Source organism: Antrostomus carolinensis, unplaced genomic scaffold, assembly GCF_000700745.2.
Source record: "Antrostomus carolinensis isolate BGI_N321 unplaced genomic scaffold, ASM70074v2 scaffold27906, whole genome shotgun sequence".
NCBI classification, from domain to species: domain Eukaryota; kingdom Metazoa; phylum Chordata; class Aves; order Caprimulgiformes; family Caprimulgidae; genus Antrostomus; species Antrostomus carolinensis.
This window is the reverse complement of record NW_010322999.1, coordinates 72,680-92,577: the sequence shown is the minus strand read 5'-3', so window position 1 is coordinate 92,577 and position 19,898 is coordinate 72,680. Positions and strand designations below refer to the sequence as shown.

Here is a 19,898-nt window from a genome sequence, read left to right as displayed (position 1 = left end):
ATCAGATTTTGAAGTCAGTGAACTTTTGCAAGGCAGGCTCATCATCGCCCTGCTCTGTGCTGAGGAATTTGGGCTGGAACCTTATCAGTTTTGGAGCAATGTCTTCCCACACACAAAGATTTCCTAAACATTAGAAGTGGATGCTGCAAATTAGATAAGAACTAAGTTCAGTTCCTACCTTTGCTAACTAGCTGTCCTAGGACTTCAGAGGAACCACTCTTTCTGTCTCAGTTCTGCTTTTGGGGGTTTTTTTTTGGTCCACATCCCATTTCTGCCTTCCCCCAAGATACATTCTGTTTCCCACCCACACCTTTCCTCATCTGAGAATTACTTAACTTTCTGAAGAGGAGTCCTGTGAAATGTATCCTACACAGATACACTGCTAGGGTGGAGCTGGGAATAGAGCAGGGGTGGAAGGAAGTGACTGGGACAGGGATGAGGGAGAAAGGTGATTCTCTGTGACAATATGATACTGCAGCTCCAGTGGACAGGAGAGCAGAGCTGCTCCTTTCTGTGGCACTGTGGATCTAAATCAGTTTAAGCTGGTCTTGCACTGTCCCCTCAGGGGCCTCCATGAGCCCATGGTGTGCACACAGAATTGAGAGCAGCCTAAATTGTCAAAGCTGTTTGGGAGGTGGGTGTCCAGCTAGAGCAGATATTCCCCGAGATGATCCTTCAAAGCTTAATTATAGAGCCTGGCCTTTTCCACCAACTCCCCGGCGTGAGTTTGTTGTCCTCTGGTGCTCTCCTGTTTGGAGCTCTCTTGGCTTCCTTTGTCTGTCTACCAGTGTTAGCTAACAAGCTTCTTCAGGCCTCCTGATTTCTCTTTCACACCATTACTTACATGTCTCAGCAACTGACTCTCTCAGAAACTTGCTAATCACCGTGATGGTCTCTGAGAATGACAGAGGGTTTCTTTGTGTGCAAATTAATAGGCTAGTGTAACTAAAATCAAGAAAGAACAAGGCTACAGCAGTGCAAAACCTGTTATTCTTTTATTGGACAAGTGTAGTTTTAATGCTCACACTTGAGGGTATGCTAGTAAATACATTAAAAATGCTTGGAACAAGGAAACTGACTGGCTGACACCACTGTTCCCTGTGAAGCTTTACCACCTTAAATTGGTACGTGAGGTCATCACGGCCCTTGAGCCAGCACTGCCGAAGCTGCTGCTCAGTTTACCTTTTACTTCATTAGCTAAGAAACTGAGCCCTACATTCTGCTTTGTTCAAGAGCAAAAATTCTAGCTCAGATCTTCCCAGATCAGATCAATAGTCTTTCTTGTTGAATTACCGCTGCACAAGTGCTGTGTAGTCTTGAAACATGGTCAGCTTATCTTTTACAGGGAATGGGATCTGCAGGTTGGAGGAACTGAGGCCACCTAAGTCATTAGCTTTATTTGTCTATTCTAAGCCAAGAATATATTACCAAGTTAGGATGGATGTTGCACAGGTGCCCATAGTAGAAGCCCAGTCTACCTGAAAAGTAGACTCCTGACAAGAGCAGTACACGTGCTTACTGAGAGGGCAACCTGCTCCTGGGATTGCCCAGAGGGGAGCTGCTGGTTATGCCGTGAGGGACTTTTAAGACAAGATAAAAGAGACTCTCACTAAAGCTGGGTTAGGCTTCTGTTTTTATTGGTGGATCTACTCTTGTTTTAATCAGGTATTGGCATCTTCCAGTGTTGTAAATACCTGGAATTCCCTTGTGCAGGCAGATCTTTGTTGCAATGGAGTTATGTTGAGGGCTGTCACAGGTAATGCCAGATGCAGTACGTCAGAGACCTCCTGATGCCACTTGCAGCTACTGGACACTGAGAAGCTGGTAGGGATCGCTGGATTGGTTCAAAGTACAGAGACAGGAAAGTCTAGTGGATGTTGGAAAGCTTATAGTATATTTCCACCTCATTTGGAGTGACTGTGCTGGGGAGCAATTTATACAAAGCTGCTATGTGAAAGAAAGTGGTATGTGTTCAGAATGGCTATATGTGTATATAGAAAAGGTAACTGCATACACCATAGTCTTGTGTATCATAAACGTGTATGTCATAAGCAATTCTAGTTGGGGGATACAACTGCCAGTGCAGCTTTGAAGGAATCCTCCAAAAAACACTGTTGCAAGCACATAGGCTGGCAATTTATTTAATAGCTCCAGAGGGAAAAGAATTGTATCTTCAGCAGAAGGCTGATGAGTCTTGGTACTTTTTTTGTGAGTCTAATTGCCCTTCTCCCATAATTACTGACCCTCATCCCGCCCTGTCTGTCTCCAAGCTTTCCAAGTGGAGTACGCTTGATCTTTTTAGACGTTTTGAAATGGGCAGTCATACTCTGTCATCCTGCAGACAATGAATTTCCACTGACGATCCCTGTGTGGAAGGCAGACAAAAGAAAGATCTTGGTGAGCCAGAAATGCAGAGGATAAGATTATACACGTAAGAATAACTTTACACCAGGTATTGTGGCAACAAGAACATCTGTCTGCCAGTAGCTGACTTTCCTCTGAGTGCTTTGTGTTTTTATGGGCTGGAAGGAGATTAATTATGTCTGATAATTATAATTCCTTCACACTCTCTTACAAGGTAAGAAAATCAGCTCTCTGAATAATTAGGTCTCTGAGTTTCCTTTAGAGATCAGTGACTCTTGATGGTGATCAATCCTAAATTGACTTTAAATCAGTGACCAAGAGGAAAAGGATGGTTCTGTCAAACAATATTGTCATGTGATATATTGCTTGGGAATGTGTACAAAGTAAAATATATGGGTGATTTTCAAGCTAAGTGAGGAGTTATCCACACAGCAAAATTCACACTGTTTTTCTTTCACTGCTAGGTCTTCTAGCTCATGTGCTCTATTAAAGGTGTGAAGGAATCAATAGTGAGAGAAATTAAATTAACTTTTCATCTTTGATCTCCACAAGTCTCATGTGAGGCAGAGCAACATTTATGAGAGTAAGAAGAGTTTAAGCTCTTCCTGGTTTGTGAGTAATTGGATGTCTGTGTTCTCTCTCAGGAGACTGATACAATATCTACTAACAATTTTTAGTAGGAAGCATGGTCGGAGCAACAGGATTCAACAGTGGAGGCCAGTGATTTAGCACACAATAGCTACAACAGGCTGCAAATTTCTACCTTAGCTTATTGTGCGTTAAATTTTCCCTTCACAAAAAGGCGTGACTTCAGGGGACCAAATACTGTCCTGCTGTGGAGCAGATGTTTGATTTAGGCTGCTTGGTACTGGCTAGCAGGAGTTGAGATCTAAAGTACAGTGCTTGCAGATGGCAGCCACCATTTCAATTGGTAATGGGTAGTACTCCAAGAGGTTTCTGAAAGTTTGGATTCTGCTAATAGTTATCTTCTAAACCTGAGGGGTGGCACAGGTGGTGCTGCTGGGGTGGTTCAATAGGAGCTTGCTTTACAAGGCCTCTGCACAGTTCTGGGGTTTTTGGTGGCCAGCTCCAAACAGTGAGGAAACTGGTACAGAACCTGCTGCCTCTTAGGGATGTGCTGAGACACAATTTTGGTATTAATTGCTTTTATACATGGTTTCATTGACTGGGTGACTCTATCCTGGCATAAAATTAATTTGACTCTTAAGACCTGTGTAGGTATAAAGTGTCTCATTTCAGCTTTCTTTAACTGAGGTTTGCTTTTTAATTGGAAATTTACTATGCTACTTCACCAGTTTATGCTGAGTGTTGTTTGGCACTGACTCTGTTTCATACTCACCAGCAAATCTGTGTTTAGTTATATAGTGTTTATTTTTTGTTTTCTTTAGGCCTTTCCTAGATGGTTTTTAATTGTAATTGCCTGATAAAACCGTTGCTAAAGATTAATGAAATGCAAGATTCATTTTTAGGTTTCATAGAACCATAGAATGTTGTGAGTTGGAAGAGACCCACAAGGATCATCAAGTCCAGCTCTTGCCCTAGCATAGGACAACCCCAAGATTCAGACCATGTGTCTGAGGGCCTTGGCCAAATGCGTCTTTAATGGTGTCAGGCTTGGTGCCATGAGCACCTCCCTGGGGAGCCTGTTCCAGTGCTCCACCACCCTCTGGGTGAAGAACCTTTTCCTCATGTCCAACCTAAACCTCCCCTGGCACATCTCCCTGCCATTTCCAGACAGAATTTGCAGACACTTTAGCATACATGCATGTGGTTGATGGACAATAGGTTTATGCATTTAGTGTCTTAATTAATCTTTTTTTGCATTACTTGTGTTTGAAGTTCAGCACACACATCCAACTTCTCAGGATGCAGGCAATTACTTTGTACCACTGGTGTTTTGTATTTAATTCAATAGTTATCAGCCTGTTTCAATTTGTAGATCCCTTACAAGTTTTCCATTGGTGGTGCAGGTCCCATCAGGAATTGACCTTTGTGGAATACTCTAGGATATATGAACTTGCCTTTGCAGATCCTTAACACCAGGTCATAGGTACCCCCCAAATTTCTAATTTAATGCATTTTCCTTGGCTTGGGGAGTCAGTATTCAACTGTCACATTTTTTCTCTAGCTGTCATGTGCTGACAGATTTAAATTTTTGATGCTATAGAGAAAATATATTTTATCTTGAAATATTGCCAAATAATCTGTTTCCAATTCAGTTAAAAATTTCTGTGAATTCCTATTCATATTGAGTTTGACAAAATCCTCTTTCTTTGGTCATATGAAACTTATTAGTGACCTAAAATACCCTGTAATTTAGCTCAGCTGAGCTCGGTAGATATCCAGCTTGTCCAGGCATTTCAAATGTACTTACTGCTGGGGTATTTGGGTGTTGATCTGTCTTTCAGGGAAGATAATTGACCAGTTAAGAAAGATCACTGAAAGATAATCTGGACTCAAGAGACTGATCCAACCACACCACAGCCCCATAAAAAGGCTCCACGAGGGAGCTGTGTCATCATCACTTCGGATGTTTCAGAGCTCAAACTGAAGCTGTTTTGAAGATATTTTGATATTATTTTTTAAGCTATTTTGCCAATGGTTTACAACGTGCATGTCTATGTGGGCAGTTTCAGTTGTTTACAACCTGCTTCACATACCCCGTGTCCATCTCTGAAACTTGACTGTATCAGATCCTGCCTTTCCCTGCAAAGACTCCCTTACTTAAGTCCATAGATCGTCCTGTCTGCATCAGCGTTACCACCATGCTGCTCCCAGACGTGCTCCCAGAGATACTTCAAGCCTCTGCTAATTCTTTCCAGCTGCTTTCTTCTTTTTGACCCCATTTTAAATGGGACTGAAAAATGTAAACATGAACCACTTCTAAAATCTGTTCTCCACAGATTTAAAACCTCTGATGATGAACAGCAACTCCTTCATTAATTTCTGATAACACAGGCATGGAAACTCACAGAGACCGATTACAGAAGGGGAGGTGGGGATGCCACCTTTCTACAGCTTTTGCCAGGGGCATCACGTGCTCTCTGAAATACCTGTGCATCAGCTGTGACCCCAGTGATGCAATGTCTTAGGGAGCAGGAAGGGAGGTTATGATTTCTGCAAGTTTACTCAAAAAGTTTTAAAATACCTGTTTGAAGTGATTAGGAAAGCTTAAACTAAAATACCTTCAGACGCTTCTTTTGTGTTTCTCATTAGCTCAAGAACATCGCCTGTCATGGGCTGAACAGTGTGGACACAAGTTTAACATTCTGGAAAATGAGAAGCAGTCTACATGAGCTGCACAGTGCACGCTGCGGCGGGCTGGGAGCCGGAATGGCTTGTTTGCTCCTATGCTCCTCCAGCCCAGCTGCAAAGAACCATCTGGGATGACAGACTCTGCTGACTTTTGCAAGTGTGCCGTTCAGGAGAGTTACTGCCCGAATCTGAATTATGAACTGGGGAGGCAGGAGTGGTTTTTGTTCCTTATGCAAGGCAACACACATTGGTTTTAGTCCTTCTGGAAGCTGGGGACTAGGAAGTTCACTGGCACCGAGAAGTTTCTTAGATTTAAAGTCATAAAGTGTTTTCTCTATGGTTATCACCTGCTACTGCTGCAGATGCATCTGTGGTGTCACAGCAGTGGTAGGACAAAAGTGTTGGTGGCTTCTTCCCCATGCTCAGAGGCATCGGTTACCTCAACTGCTCTGTTCTCCAGGCTCATCCTTGTGATTCCTGACTTTACCCTGGTCCACATCCAAGGACAGCTGGGATCCAGTTGCAAGGGAACATACTGTCTGTATTATCTCCCCTCCTCTCTGCTATGGCCATGAGGAACAAGGATTAGGAACAGCACTGAGGAATATTTAAGAGAAAAAACCCAGAACAAGGATCACCCTTGCAACCTTGTGAATTCTTTATCCAAAGGTATAAACAGATATCTTTGAGTCCATTAACTGTGGAAGTAATGCTTCCACTTGTAGGAAAAAATTGCAGATGTGGCTTCCATTTGTTAATAAACAGGCTAATGAATTTTGGCCAGAAAATTACAGTTATGGACCCCCAGCATTCTGTCTGTGTTATAATTTCTGGAAAGGCCTTCTTATTTTACGTAAACTTTTGACTGGGGGAATCTCTAGTGAAGTCTGGCAAGCTGAGAGCATCATAGTGACAAAAGCACCTCAGCTCCTTTGAAGGTTATTGGAGACAGCTTGTAATGTTGTGTGTTTAAATACAGTGTGTTTAACCTACTTCTCTCCTCTCTCCCCACGTCTCCTGTAGCCAGTCTTGGCAACAATAGGCCATGTCTTGCCTTGCTGTCTGCGCTGTGCGTGATAACAAATGCTTTAATATACTGGGCTGAGGTGTCTGATAAAAAACATCAGCAAAAAAATAACTCACAGTTGATGTATTAGAGGTCAGCTCGAGAGGAAAGAATCAAGATCCAACTACAACTTCACAAGCTGTAGGGACTCACAGGGCCTGGCTAAGTAGGACTGATGAAGAAAAAGCAGTGAACTCATTTTCTGGAAAGGGATCAATGTGCACAGCATTGCCTTAATTCCTGGTGTGAAGATCAGATCTGTTAGAATTGTGTTGCAATGGACTGGGCAGTTTGCAGCATTCAGATTGCAGTTTGGATGATCTTATCTTTGCATGCTGGCAGATTCCCTACTTCTCTGTAAATTAAAGTGGGCCAACATAAGTCCCTGATCCCCTGAAAGGACAGGGTGTTCCAAGCTGAGACTTTACTGGGTTAGATAAAAGATGGTCTAACTAGAGGTAGGTGAGAAACAATACTGAAGGTCTGTTAAGCTTTATGGAGTTCAGATTTAGCCAAGCCTGCCATTACTATATTTTTCACTACTCAGATGGATGTCACAGATGATCCCCTTGTGCATGAAGATGCCCTTTTCTTGATACACAACTCTGGACAATTAGCCAAATGCACATGGAACTTTGGTCCTTAGAAGTACTAGCCTGATGCTGAGCACCACAGCAGATGATGTGTAGCCAGGCATTGTTTGGGAAAAATAAAAAAGGGAAAACTTTTATTTTTGTTTTTTTGGTAGTTTCTAGTGAAACAGATGAAAAGCAAACCTGTCTACAGCAGAGAACGTTGTGGTTGCTCCACGGATATAATGGTCATAAGTGTACATCATCATGTCCATATCTTCTCCGTAGTGTCCCGGGTATTCTGTTGTTAACCTTTACATTAAGGAAAAAGAAGATAAAATAATTTACCATCTTACAGAAAAGTCCAGTTGACTGAATGCAACTCAAATAGTAGATTTTTCCTGTTTGTCTGAAAGTTCTTGTTTCTTAATAGCACCAGAAGATGCAGTCTGACCTAGAAGACTGCATTTCTCTTGCACACAGCTAGTTCATGTAGCTATTTGAATAAAGCTCAGTAAGTTTAGTACAGTTAAGAGCAAGTTGGAGTATTATATGTCTATACATCTGCAGCTCTGGAATAAAAGCAGCCTGAACAAGAATGTAAAGCCTGTCTGCTACTGATGTCTTTATTGCAGGGATTTGCTCCTGCTGCTTGTCAGTCTGTTTGGTTTGTTGCTGCAGAGGTCTGTAGATGTTGCCAAGTCAAATAGCTACAAGCATTTATCCATTTATGAATTATATTAAATGAATGTAGCAATTAATCCATTCCTTTTTGTTCTTTTCACTTTCTGCCTAGTTTATAATGCAAAAATATTGGCCTGGACAATATTTGTGCAGTGTATTTTAACTAAGAAACTCAAAGTGCTTCTGCACTTATTAATCAGATTATGCTTACTGCTTCCCTGGGAAATAGGCAAGACAGACTGTTTTACAGACATTTTACAGATAATGAACAGATGCAGGAAGAGGCTGGGACCCTGACCAGTACTTTGTGTCAACATTATGTTAGAGGTCAGGAATGGAAAGCTGGCACTCAGTCTTTCCCCATATTACACAATTTGACGTGGGAGTTGCTAGTGGAGTTGTGTCAGCTTCACTCTGAAGCGGAACAGGGAAGAATCAGGTTCTTGTAAGGGAGATGCTGTCCCTGGTTCAACTCCTGTTGAGACTTAACAGGGTTAAGATGCCTTTACAGAAATCCTGAGAACTGTTTTTCTGACTTAAGTCAGCCCATCAGCAGTACTTGAATGATGCTTGAAGGTGATCCTGGCACATCCCAGAGGAGCACTCATGTGCATGTTTACATTTTGTTAAATCAATGGAGTTTGAGTACAAGCTTAAATATTTTACTTACTAGGAGTATAATTATTGGGACAGTTTTAAGTTTTTAAAATTAGATACTTTGAGGTTATTTGGAACCCAAACCAGTAACTATTGGAATACCCAGAAACTGAAAGTTTACCTGACAACTGAGTGACTCTGGAATATTAGGCTGCTTTCTTCTAGAGCTACTCACTGTAATAAAAAATCCTCTGAAATTGCCAGCACTCTGTATATTTTAGATGTATTTTTGATCACTTCATTTATCCCATTTTTTATGCTGTTTATATCTACTTTGTGAAGCAAATGTGACTTAATTCCAGGTCATTTTCAGCTTTTGAAAATGAAAGAAAAACATAATTCTGTTGGAACATCATTCCTAATAAATCATTACTCCTTGACAGATGGAAAATGGGGCTGAGTGTGAAACTCAAGCATGGCCTTATAAGATCCCTAAGTCGCCACAGTCATCTTCTTTGAACATATCTTGGTTTTGTGCCTCCTGTCCTTTGGCCATGGCAATCATCCAGCAAATCACTAGTTGTAGTACAAGAACACCCATGCCCAAGTGGTTTGGGGAGGCAGAAGATCAGGCCGGGTCACAGCATCTGTTGTCAGAGCTCTGACCAAGAGTCCATGGATTCGCAGAGCCTTCACAGTGCTGTGCTGTTGGTAAGAAATGACCAGCAATATTTCACAGGACATGCAGACAGCTGCTGCAGGCTGGGAGAAATAGAAGGAACCATGTACACTGGCAGTGGTTAGGATGGATAAATAGGTAGAGCCATCAGTATGCTCTGCAAATGGGAAAATTAGAGCCACAGTTTTCAGTTCAGCCCCCATGAAAGTCCAAAATGGGACTACTATGAATTTTAAGGGAACTGGCTCTGACCCAGATAAAGAGAATAAACACAACTATTACAAAAACCTGTTTCTCAGGGCTTCTCACCAGTTAGCTGGTGGTTTTTCCCAGACCAAAGAATATCACATGAATGTGTTCCTGTCAAACCACAGCAAATGTAATTTATCTGTTACTTTGAAGGCTGATGTTATCATTTTTGCTTTCAGGACATGTCCCCTTGTGCTCCCAAATATGCATCTGTTTGTCAGTGTCAGACAGTTTACAGCTCAGATTTGAATACTGTTTTACCTAGACAATCTATGACTTGAATCTCTCATACACTTTTATGGCCCCATAAAAGAACTTCAACCTGAGTAGAAGCCGGTTGTTCGATCTAGCCAACTTGCTGAAAGCCCTCCAGTTTGCAAAGAGATGCTTCTGGAGCCCTGCACTCCATGCCCAGAGCTGTAATGAAGGCTAGAGTATACTCCATAAAGCCTGACCTCTGCTACTGGCTTTTATCCATTTTCTTTACACAGAAATCAAGGCCCTGAGGAGGACTTTTTTTGCATGCCTGAGTCTGCCATCAGTGAAGCCTGGATCTGAATATGGGAACTTGAGAGTGTTTCTGGATCCATAGCCAGAGGCCAAGAGAAACTGGGACTACATCTATGCTATTAAATTAAATAACACCAGAGGATGTTTCTGGGCACTATAACTTGATTGCCTAGATGTGTAAATCGTTAGAGCAATCGCTGGGACAGTTTCAGACCAACTAGCACAGTCTCAGCAGATCCCTCAAAGACACAGTTTGTGAGTTAGCACGTCGGAAGTATCATTCCTAACAGGCAAAATGTGGAGACACTGTTTTGGAGGGTAAGAAAGTTTATTAGTGTGGCTGCTTCTTCTGCTAGAGGAGAGTCCTCATATTTAGTTTACTAATTTGTAGCCTGAGTACCTGATAGCGCATCTTCAAAGATTCCTGGGTCACAGCAGCTTTTTACATGTGGCATGAAGACCAGCTGTGGACCAGGATTTCATTTTGCATTTCCCTCTCAACTTCAGGTTTTGGGCTTTTTTTGGGCTATTATTATGACAAAATACTAAGACATGTGTTTATATATGTTCCACTAAATGTGTTTCATAACATCTGTTTGGCATTCAGCAAGAAAAATGTTCTGTAATCTTGACCAGCACTATGCGCTGAGCAGATGAAACTGTGCAAAACAGAAGGTTAAAAGGCAGCTTTCAGCTCTACGCAGAGACAGAACTGAGAGTCAGTTCTTTGAACGTGCTTCATGAGCCTCTCAGTTGAAAAGCAAATCTGATGACAAGCTCCTGAATTACTGTGAAGGGTCTCACAGACCTCTTGCAGAAGAAGGCAGTGTTATTCTGAAGTGAATGGATGCAGTAGGGAGCCTTCATTTAGCTTCCCTCTCTTTTCTTTCTGCCTGCTGGCACCTCCCCCTCCCTCTCTACTAAGTTCTTCACATTACCATTCAGGCTTAAGGCTCTTCTGCTAAGAAATGTTCAAAAAGCAAATGCATGCAATTACTGAAAGTAAATGATATGGGGAATTGAGCTGCTCTGAAGTTTGTCTTGTTACATAGACAGATGCCTACTGACACTTTTTGTTCTGGAGAGAATAATTATAAATAGTGCTATGACAGCAATGTTCAAGTTCACTTGGATCTGTGTGGTCTGTCTTTCTAATTCAGTTCTCTTTGATGATTACTGTTCTCATTTATGAAACGGTTCTCTTAAGCCCATGAAGGTCATCTGGATTGTGCTGTAACCTTTAGAAGGAAATGCAGTTGGGTGTCCATATAACAGGGCTCTGTGGTGTTACTCAGCCCTTCTCTGCTATCCCCGTTTTTAGAATCCTGGAGATAAGTCACACAAAATGTATTTGTGCTGAGTGATGCTCTAGTGTTTAATGCATAGGGATATTCAGTACTTGGTTTTCTTCTCATGGAGGGGAGAAAGGTCATTTAACTCAGCCATTAAGGGTTTTTTCCAAGTGATCTGCCTGGCACAGGTCACTGGTTCCCTCAGCATTTGTTGTAGCTTGGTATGTAACCTTATTATCAAGTGCTTAACTGAAAATATTGCTTTGCATATCAGCTGTGTATCAATGCTGAACCTCCTACCAGGACCCTACAGACAGGTAATTTATTTACAAGCGTGGTAGTATATGGTTTGTACCTGAGAGGAATCATGACATAAGTGAGAGAGACTTTTTGCCCTAGTTGTTGAGGGTTTACCTGCCCACAGGAGTCTGGACTCCTGGGGAATCCAAGCCCAAGGGCAAGACCCATTTGCAAAGAGCAATCCACAGTGACCTGCAGGAAGCACTTCTGGCATTGACCTCTTAGCAAAGAAAACTGAGCTAGGGGAGCAGTGAGAAGCTTGGGAATTGCCAAGTACTGAGACAGAGTTGCTGCTGTTGTTTGGGGTGATCGAAGTCCTCTAGGACCAAACTCTGGTTCTTGTGGTTCCTTGGAGGGTACGTGAGAGAAAGCCCCAGAACAGAGGCTTGCAAAGCAGGTGTGAGAAGACCTGTGTTACACTGACAGTGAGACCTAGTCACTTAGTAATTTGGTGACAAACGAACTCTGAGAAGGTAAAGAATCTGTGTAGGGGCTAGCAAGGTGCGTTTAGTGGGATTGTTTACTAAGCCGAGGTACGGACATGGGTGTTAAGTTTGAGGAAGTACTGATAGGGGAGAAAATAGTGATGTGAGACCTTTAGCAAGTGGTGGTCTTTTCAATCTGTATGATCTATTTGCAAGAAGTAATACAGAAAACAGGAATTCTGCTTCGTCTTTGCAAATGCACTTCAGGTTGGTGTCAAGTGTATGATGTTTGAACACAAGAGACTTGGAGCACTAATGGCATTGTCAAGAGAGAAGAAAGCAAGTAACTCTGTGTTAAAGACTGGGAAAGAAAAGCTTGTGAGAAGGGGTGTAAGTGGTTTGGTGTGTGTCAGGGAGAGCAGGAAAACCTGATTTAAAAAAGGTCTTTTCATAATGGGGTTTTTAGCTGGTAGCAAGTTGATGTGGGATGGTTTATCTTTTGACTGGTTTGCATCACCCCACCCATCCCCACATTTTTCTAATGTTCTTTACTATAATCCTATAAATCTTGCTCAGGGCAGGAAACATATTGAAAAAAGGCATTAAATGTTTAACAGGATTACCGTTGTTATTATTTTAGTCTGAAAGTAGCAATGTTGTTTATTTTCCATAGTGAAGAGTTACTATGTTAGAGATCAACAGAAAACACAAGAGTTACTGATTTAGCACTGAGAAGAATGTTTTGTGCTAATCTACAGTGATCCCTCGCACTCTTTCAACGATTGACTTCAGAAATAGTTACCATGAGTCGATTTTTTTACTGCTAAGAAGAGTCATACCAGTGGCCTTATTAGTATTGTATAGCCCACCCCTTAGAGAAGTAAATGGGAACTGTGGGTATGCCTTGCCTTCAGATAGATACCAAGCAGACAAAAGAAATTAATATTTTAAAATATCAAAGGCAGTCAGAGGCAGAGCTTATGGTTTCCTGCTCCAGCTGTTGAATATACTTATTCTGTGCTACTAAGTATGTTGTTTCAGAGTGCCTTACACTCTTCACTTCTTGTGCCACTACAGTGCTAACAAGACAAATGGTTCCTCTTTAACCTTCATTTTTCTCTTCCTCTAACAATGCCACAGCCAAAAGAAGGAGCTGTTCCATCTCAGGAGGAAAACATCTTTGACATTAACTTTCTGACCTTTATATTAACTTTCTGACCTTTGAGGATAATGAGGGTCCCCTGAATGGCCTTACCATTTCAGATGTTATTTACAAGTGCTTTAAGAATATGGCTCTCCTAAAGGAGAATTTTGTTCCAAGAGCCATAAGCCTTCATGCTGCATCCAGTGAACATGGGAATTATATGCTTTTTAATCAATTTCAGTTCTTCCTCCAGTAGGGAGACAATGGCCATCCCCTTTTAAAAACATACTATACTGAAAAGCCAACAAAAGTCTTAGTAAACTGTCTACAGAATTCCTGACAATGCTCCCAGTATAGGTCCCAGATTATTGGGCTGTTGGGGAACTAGAGGTGTCCTGGAGCTGCTCTAGAGATGAGCAGTTCTCTCACGTGGCCATGTCACGTGTGTTTCGGGTTTGCATTCAGACTCCAGTCTCTGAGATCGTAGATTCACCTAGACACATCACTGTCCTTCTGTTTCCACTCTGTTATAGTGAAAACCACAAACTCTCACAGGGCTGAGAATCCATGAGGCCAACACAGTAGGACCACAGTTCTTCTTGGAGGCCTACACAAGCTAGTGCAGTACAGATACAAGCAGCAGCAGAGAGCTCAGGCCACCTCATGCCTGTTGCTCCAGAAGGACGTATCTGCAGTAATATTAGCCAGCTTTCCAATGTTAGGCAAATGTGTTTCTCCTAAGATGTCTCTGGAAGATGGTCCTGGAGATTGAACTGTAAGGTTGTATTTGCTGGGATAGAAAAAAAAAAAAATCCATTGTGGGTATTTTTTAATTTTTTTTAAAAAAGAAAAACAGGGAGGGAGGGGAATTGGGTTGCCCAGATGTGCCTGTTTCCACTACATCTATTCTAAGTTCACCCCCTGAATTTATATCTCTGCTGTTGGTAATCTCTGAGAAACCTGCGTAGGATCTCATCAGTTTCAATATGGCTTTGGTGGCAGGTTGAGTGAAGAAAACAAATAAGCTCGTTAAGCCCCATAACTCCTGGAAAATGTAATTGTTGCCTGGACAGTGTCACTGTGACAGAGCAGCCACATCTGCAGACAGGCCTTCTGGCACTTGGACTGCTGGTTGTTTGGAGAGGAGAAACAGTCGTAAACAGTCTGTGCAGACTTGGGGCTGCTCTGTGACATGTGTTTGCTTTTGAGAGTATGGAGTCAAGCTTTCAATTTCCTGGCAAAGAGAAAAATCTGACCTCTAATGGGACAACTTAATGTCTCTGCATCTGCGGTGGATTTGCTTCCTTTATGGTTTGAATTGGCACACAATTTATTTTACTGTGGTAGCATTCCCTAGCCAGGTAAAATAATAGGAGCTTTTCTGTCTCCTGTGAGGAATATTAATTATTTTCAATATGGTAAAGATGTGCAGAATCCATGACAAGACTTGGCATGGTGAGGAAGGAAACAAAGTATTTGTTAAAAAAAACCCAAAACCCAAAACAACAAAAAATGTTAAAAACAGCAAGCATGAACCTACAAGACTGGAAAAGATTAGTATATTTAACTGCAGGGTGGGTTTACTGTACAGGTAAACTGGGAATTAAGGGTGAGAAGACAAGCTGTGAAACAGAACTGCTGGGTGCTAAGAGAAAGGATATAGATGCTACCAAGCAAAGTCCTTAAACATGTATTTGGCTTTAACCTTGTTCTTAAGTTAAGCAAAGCATTTAAGTTTGGGTTTCAGTCAGCATGATGGTATCTTAGTTTAATATTCCAGTAAGTATCAGCAGGACTCAAAAAACACAGGAATGTTTCAGCTGTAAAACCCAGGTCAGATTCTAACAAACCATTTTTCATGGCTCATACATGGGGAAAACCTGTCTCTATTCATTGCAGGGAAGACCAGCTCGCTTCAGGAGGAATGTAGTACTGCAGAAGAGCCAAGGGAAACCATGCATAAGGATCAGCTGTCTCACTGTTTTTATGTTTGCTGGAGAGCCCTGTAGAGAGTCAGCTGGAAGAGGAAGGGATCAAATACAAAAGGTGAAAGGTAATTTAAAACAAAGAGTTTTGTTATTCCTCAGTATTGTCAGTTTTCTTAAAAAATGCATTTCTGCCCATATTTGGTTTCATAATGAAGGATTCATTGCACATTAAAATTCAAGGCTGCTGAGAAATTCTGCAACATGAATTGTGTTTGAATATAGATTTTCCCGTGTTTTACACATGATCCAAGCAAAGTCCTTAAACCATAAACCATAAAAAAATGACTGTGAGGCACCACAGTCATTACATATCTTCTTGGTATTACTTTTCCACATAGTCATATACTAATAGATACCTTGGCACAAAATTAAGTAAGAAACAGGAGTCGGTGGCATGTTAATAGCCACTTCTCCACAGATAGTTTGTTGACAGCTAGTTTCTGGAAAGAATAAATATCATTATAGTTTGGGGCAAAAACTGTAATAAGTAATGATACTGTATACACAGACAGATTTTTATTGTGTCTTACATGCATATACCTTTAGAGGTCCTACCCTTGGTAGCTCAGAACTACTTTGCAGATTGTTTGGAAAACACAGTCTCTCTGTCAAATACATCTTAAACAGAGTGCAAGGTACAAACCAGGAGTGTGATGTGTGAGCAAGGTTTTGTGACAATAACTTGGAAATGCCGATGAAAGTTAAGTTGTGAGTGAGATCTCCTGGGCTTAAGCTGTAAGAAGTTTAGCAGCTGTGTGCTGATGTTTAACAATTCAGACAAGTTGCATCTGTAGTAGTAAAAGTAGGTCCAAGGCATGAGATTTCATGCTACCACATTGCAGTACATGTTGTTTATATCTTAGCATGACAACCAGCACTCTCCCAGACAGTGTCTAGGCAGGGTAAAGGGAATAAAACAGAAGAGAAACTGTTCCCAGCAGACAATATGCAGGAGACCACTGTTTGGGAAAAGGGAGAGAGTTTAGCTGCATGGCGAGGGCCTCGCAGCAGAAGAGTGGGTCCTCCTATTGGGGTATCACAGGTTAACTCTGGTGGAAAGGGACCTCAAGAGGTCACTGGCACAGCCTCCTGCTCAAAGCAGGGTAAGCTATGAGGTCAGACCAGCCTGCTCAGGGCTTTATTCAGTTGAGTCTTGAACAACTCCAAGGATGGAGCTTGCATGGCCTCACCAAGCAACCTGCTCTACTGCCTCACTGTCCTCATAGCAGAAAAGCTTTTCTTTATAACCCTCTGAACAGCAGTCCTGCCTTCACCCAAACTTGGTGAGAGCTTGTTCTGTTGCCTCCTTGAAATCATTGATAGGACAGGTCCCATTAGCTACAGTGCTCTGCTCATAATGGGCACCCAGGGAGAGTATCGCCCTTTAACCACCACCCTCTGAGTCTGTTAAACCACCAGTTTTTTACCCTAGTGATCTGTCCATCCAGACCATAACATCCTAATTTGGATAACCATGTGTAGAAAGAGCTTGTACCTACCTTGCTAACTCCAGAAGCAGAATGAGAACTTGAAAGAAACTGGAAGAAATACATTGTAAGGAGGCACTTCAAAGAGTAAGGTCAGACAAGGCTCTTAATTGAAGAAACTGTATGAGGGACTGTCCAGGGTGAGAGTGGATATGGGGGTGTCAAGATGGGCCAGTAGCTTGAACAGAACAAACTGGGCTCCACATGGAGTGACTGAGCCTGGTCATACAGGGTACAAACTGGTTTTATAATGAAGCCATAATCACAAGCTATGCATCAGAAGCTTTCCACAGGCCAGGTGACAGGTCTTCCTCTTCTTCACCTCCCAGAATAACATGAGCACATGGGATTTCTACCTGCTTACAGGGAGAAATGCTTCACCTCCCTTGAAATGCTGCCTTTTCGGCATGGGAGGACAGTAGCAACTGAACTGCATAAGGCTTTCTTTTCCAAGTGTGAAAAATGGAGTGTTGTCACTATTGGAAATAGAAGGGCAGGATAGGAGTCCTTGTGCAGCTGGGATGGAAATGCAAGACATCAGTAACCCCAAACATTTACATTAGGATTTGCATTACTTCGAATGACAATTTGCAAGGCAGAGACAAAGCTGTTCCCAGTTGTCAAGACGGTGTCTGAGGAAAGCAGAACTGTCAACAACAAAAGAGGTCAGAGCAGATTTCTGTGATCTCTCTGAAAATACAAGCAATGTTAGAGGAGTAAGAGAGATTGGAAGAACCGCTTAAAAGTTTAGAGTGAGTTTCCCTCAGAGGGAAGAGCCTGGGCAGGTATGTAAATAAACCCCCAGGCAGAGAACATTTGTAGGCAGCGTAGGCTGAAAAGGGGGCAGAAGAATGTTCAAAGACATCCTTACAGAGTTCTTGTCATTTAAAATGTTTTAAAATGATAATAAAAACCCGTGTCTTTTCCTTCTGTCTGCAAGGAGACTGAAGGATGCAAAGCAAGGCACTGCTGTTGTGTTTGGCCAGTAGCCAGCCAGACAAGTAAGACCAAAGGGCATGTAACAGTTTGTGCGCGTCTCAATGGGAAGTTTACTTCAAAGCTGAGCTCTGGAAACAGAGATCCAAGCACAGATTTCCCCCCCTTCCCTCCCCTTTTCTTCTTTTTCTCTTTAAAGTGCAGGCAAGTTATTCTTTGTGTCAGTGAGAATAGTTGGATTAATAACCCTGGAGCATAAAATTATGAGTTCTGTTGCACAGAATGGGCAGGAGCAATATAAGCTTTCTCTACACAGTGTGCTACTGTGCTTCTGTCTCAATTTATACAATGCACAACCTGGGGACACAGGGAGGCTTGGGATGTGTAGCTCATTTTTCTCTAGCCTCTGTGAGGTTGCCAGCACCAGTTGTGAGGTCAGGCCACTTTTTTTTTTTAGATTTGGACTATGCTTAGTAGCTCATTTTGACTTTAGTCTTCAAACAGTGAGAGGAAGCAAGTTGCATGCTCTAAAAGCCCCCAAATCCCGAGTTGTCAGCAAGAGGATATTTTTTCTGAGGTAACTGGCAGCAAGTTCCCTCCTGTTAAGTTACTGTGGCACAATTGCGTGGCGCAGAGATGCTCCTGCTCCTATAAATGTGCTGGATTTATAGTGGGAGCTATTTCACCACCTTTGAAATGTTGTTCCACTTAGGAGACTTCTGTCACGGTTTCCAGCGTAGCTAGGCTGCTGCTGGCACCCAGACCTGTTCATTTAGGGTTAGCTCCTGCGTTGCGCTGTTCCGCGTAACTGTGCTCCCCTCCTCTTCCCTTAGCCATGGATCCTCAAGAATCCTGTTACCAGACTGGAAATAACTTGCTTAGCCCCATAAAACACAGCTAACTTTTTTTCAGACAAGGTTTTTGACAGGACAGGTGGCCAAAGGCATTTGTAGGCACTGCTGGGGAAAAGAGGTTAACAGGTTTGGTTTCTGCTTGAACTCACCAGCACGAATACGGGCATCTCCGGCTGTAGCGGCAGCAGTAAAATTGCCATTCACGATCAAGCACAGATGGAAAATACTGACTCTGGAAACCAGCCACCAGCCCATTGTTTGAGCAAGTTTGATACCTAAGAAAGGGGAGAAAGAAGAAAACACATAAGGAAAACATGATATTAGATTGCCCGATCTTTTCAAGCATTTCTGGAAATGGCATTAAAGTTTTGATTGAGGGTGGGAGCTAAAGGTTTGGCTTTGTTACTGAGAATACACTTGCTGTGTATTGGGTAACCATTTTGTATAAAAAAGCAGCAGTAGTTAACTAGTGATGTCTTAACATTTATGTTGCACTTAAAACTAAACTGTTTTAAAGTATTTAATCATTCCAGTATGCTACTCAGGCAAGAAGATTGTTCTAGTGTCAACCTACTCAACTGTTTATAAATCATGAGACTGACTTGAAAATATCTTTGTCTTTGTTGGTAGTTGAGCATTTGGGGTTCACTAGAGTAATTTTTTCAACTGCTTCTTTACAAAAAAGAAGCCTTTGAAACTCTTTTATAAGAGAAGTTCAGCAATTTCTTTAATTTTATTGTTTCTCAGTTACCTGTCTCCAGGAGAAGGCACTCTTAATTCAAAACATAGTAGGCTGGTGATGAAATAATGATTTGATAACAATCACATGAGGAAAACTGAGACTTAGCACCCTCCTAGCCTCATTGTTTCCCTATTGGAGAAAATTACAGGAATTTGGTTTCTTCCATTCTTCCATTTCCTTTTCTTTCTTTTTCTTTCATCAAGGAAAACTGGCACTCTCGAGCTGTAGCAAACCTTCCTTGCAATACCATAAAATCAAATACATTGGTATATCCAAAAGACACTTTAAGAAGTAACTTTATAATTAACAAATACAAAAAAATTCCCCTAGTTTCATTCAATGACTTCATAGTTTATTTTCATGAGCCTGAGGTTCCCAGGAGGAAAAATGCATAGTCTAGCAGAGTTTGGTGTTTGGAAAGTCATTCACTTGTGCATACAGGTGTTAGTGCTCACAAAGCATCAGGCTCAGGTGTTTGCATGTAAAAGTTTAAAAACTGATCAGTTTTGACCAGTGCAGCATTGAATTCCCCTGCCTAACTTTCAGGTTCCTCCTTTGAAGCAGGGCTCTTTCCATATGTACCTTCCACTGTGTTCTGTTGTTCAGACAAGATTATTTACATTTGTTTGTATCCCTGCAATTCCCACGTTGCTGAGGCCACACGTACTTGCTGTGCTTTGTGAGACTCTTCCGAGGACCTCCAGAGTTAAGTTGCTATGGTATCACGCCAAGT

The 19,898-nt window shown here is 41.9% G+C and overlaps 1 protein-coding gene across 1 annotated transcript in view; it reads right to left on the bottom strand.

Moving 5' to 3' along the window:
- Positions 1-2,298: 2,298 nt before the first annotated feature.
- DPT (dermatopontin) overlaps positions 2,299-19,898 on the bottom strand; it is a 26,186-nt gene continuing 8,586 nt past the window's right edge. Inside the window, exons 2-4 of the mRNA XM_010170462.1 lie at positions 18,573-18,698; positions 7,483-7,590; positions 2,299-2,365 (exon numbers count right to left, since the gene is read on the bottom strand). Of these exons, the coding sequence (XP_010168764.1) occupies positions 2,299-2,365; positions 7,483-7,590; positions 18,573-18,698 (301 nt within the window). The remainder of the gene's footprint in view (positions 2,366-7,482; positions 7,591-18,572; positions 18,699-19,898) is intronic.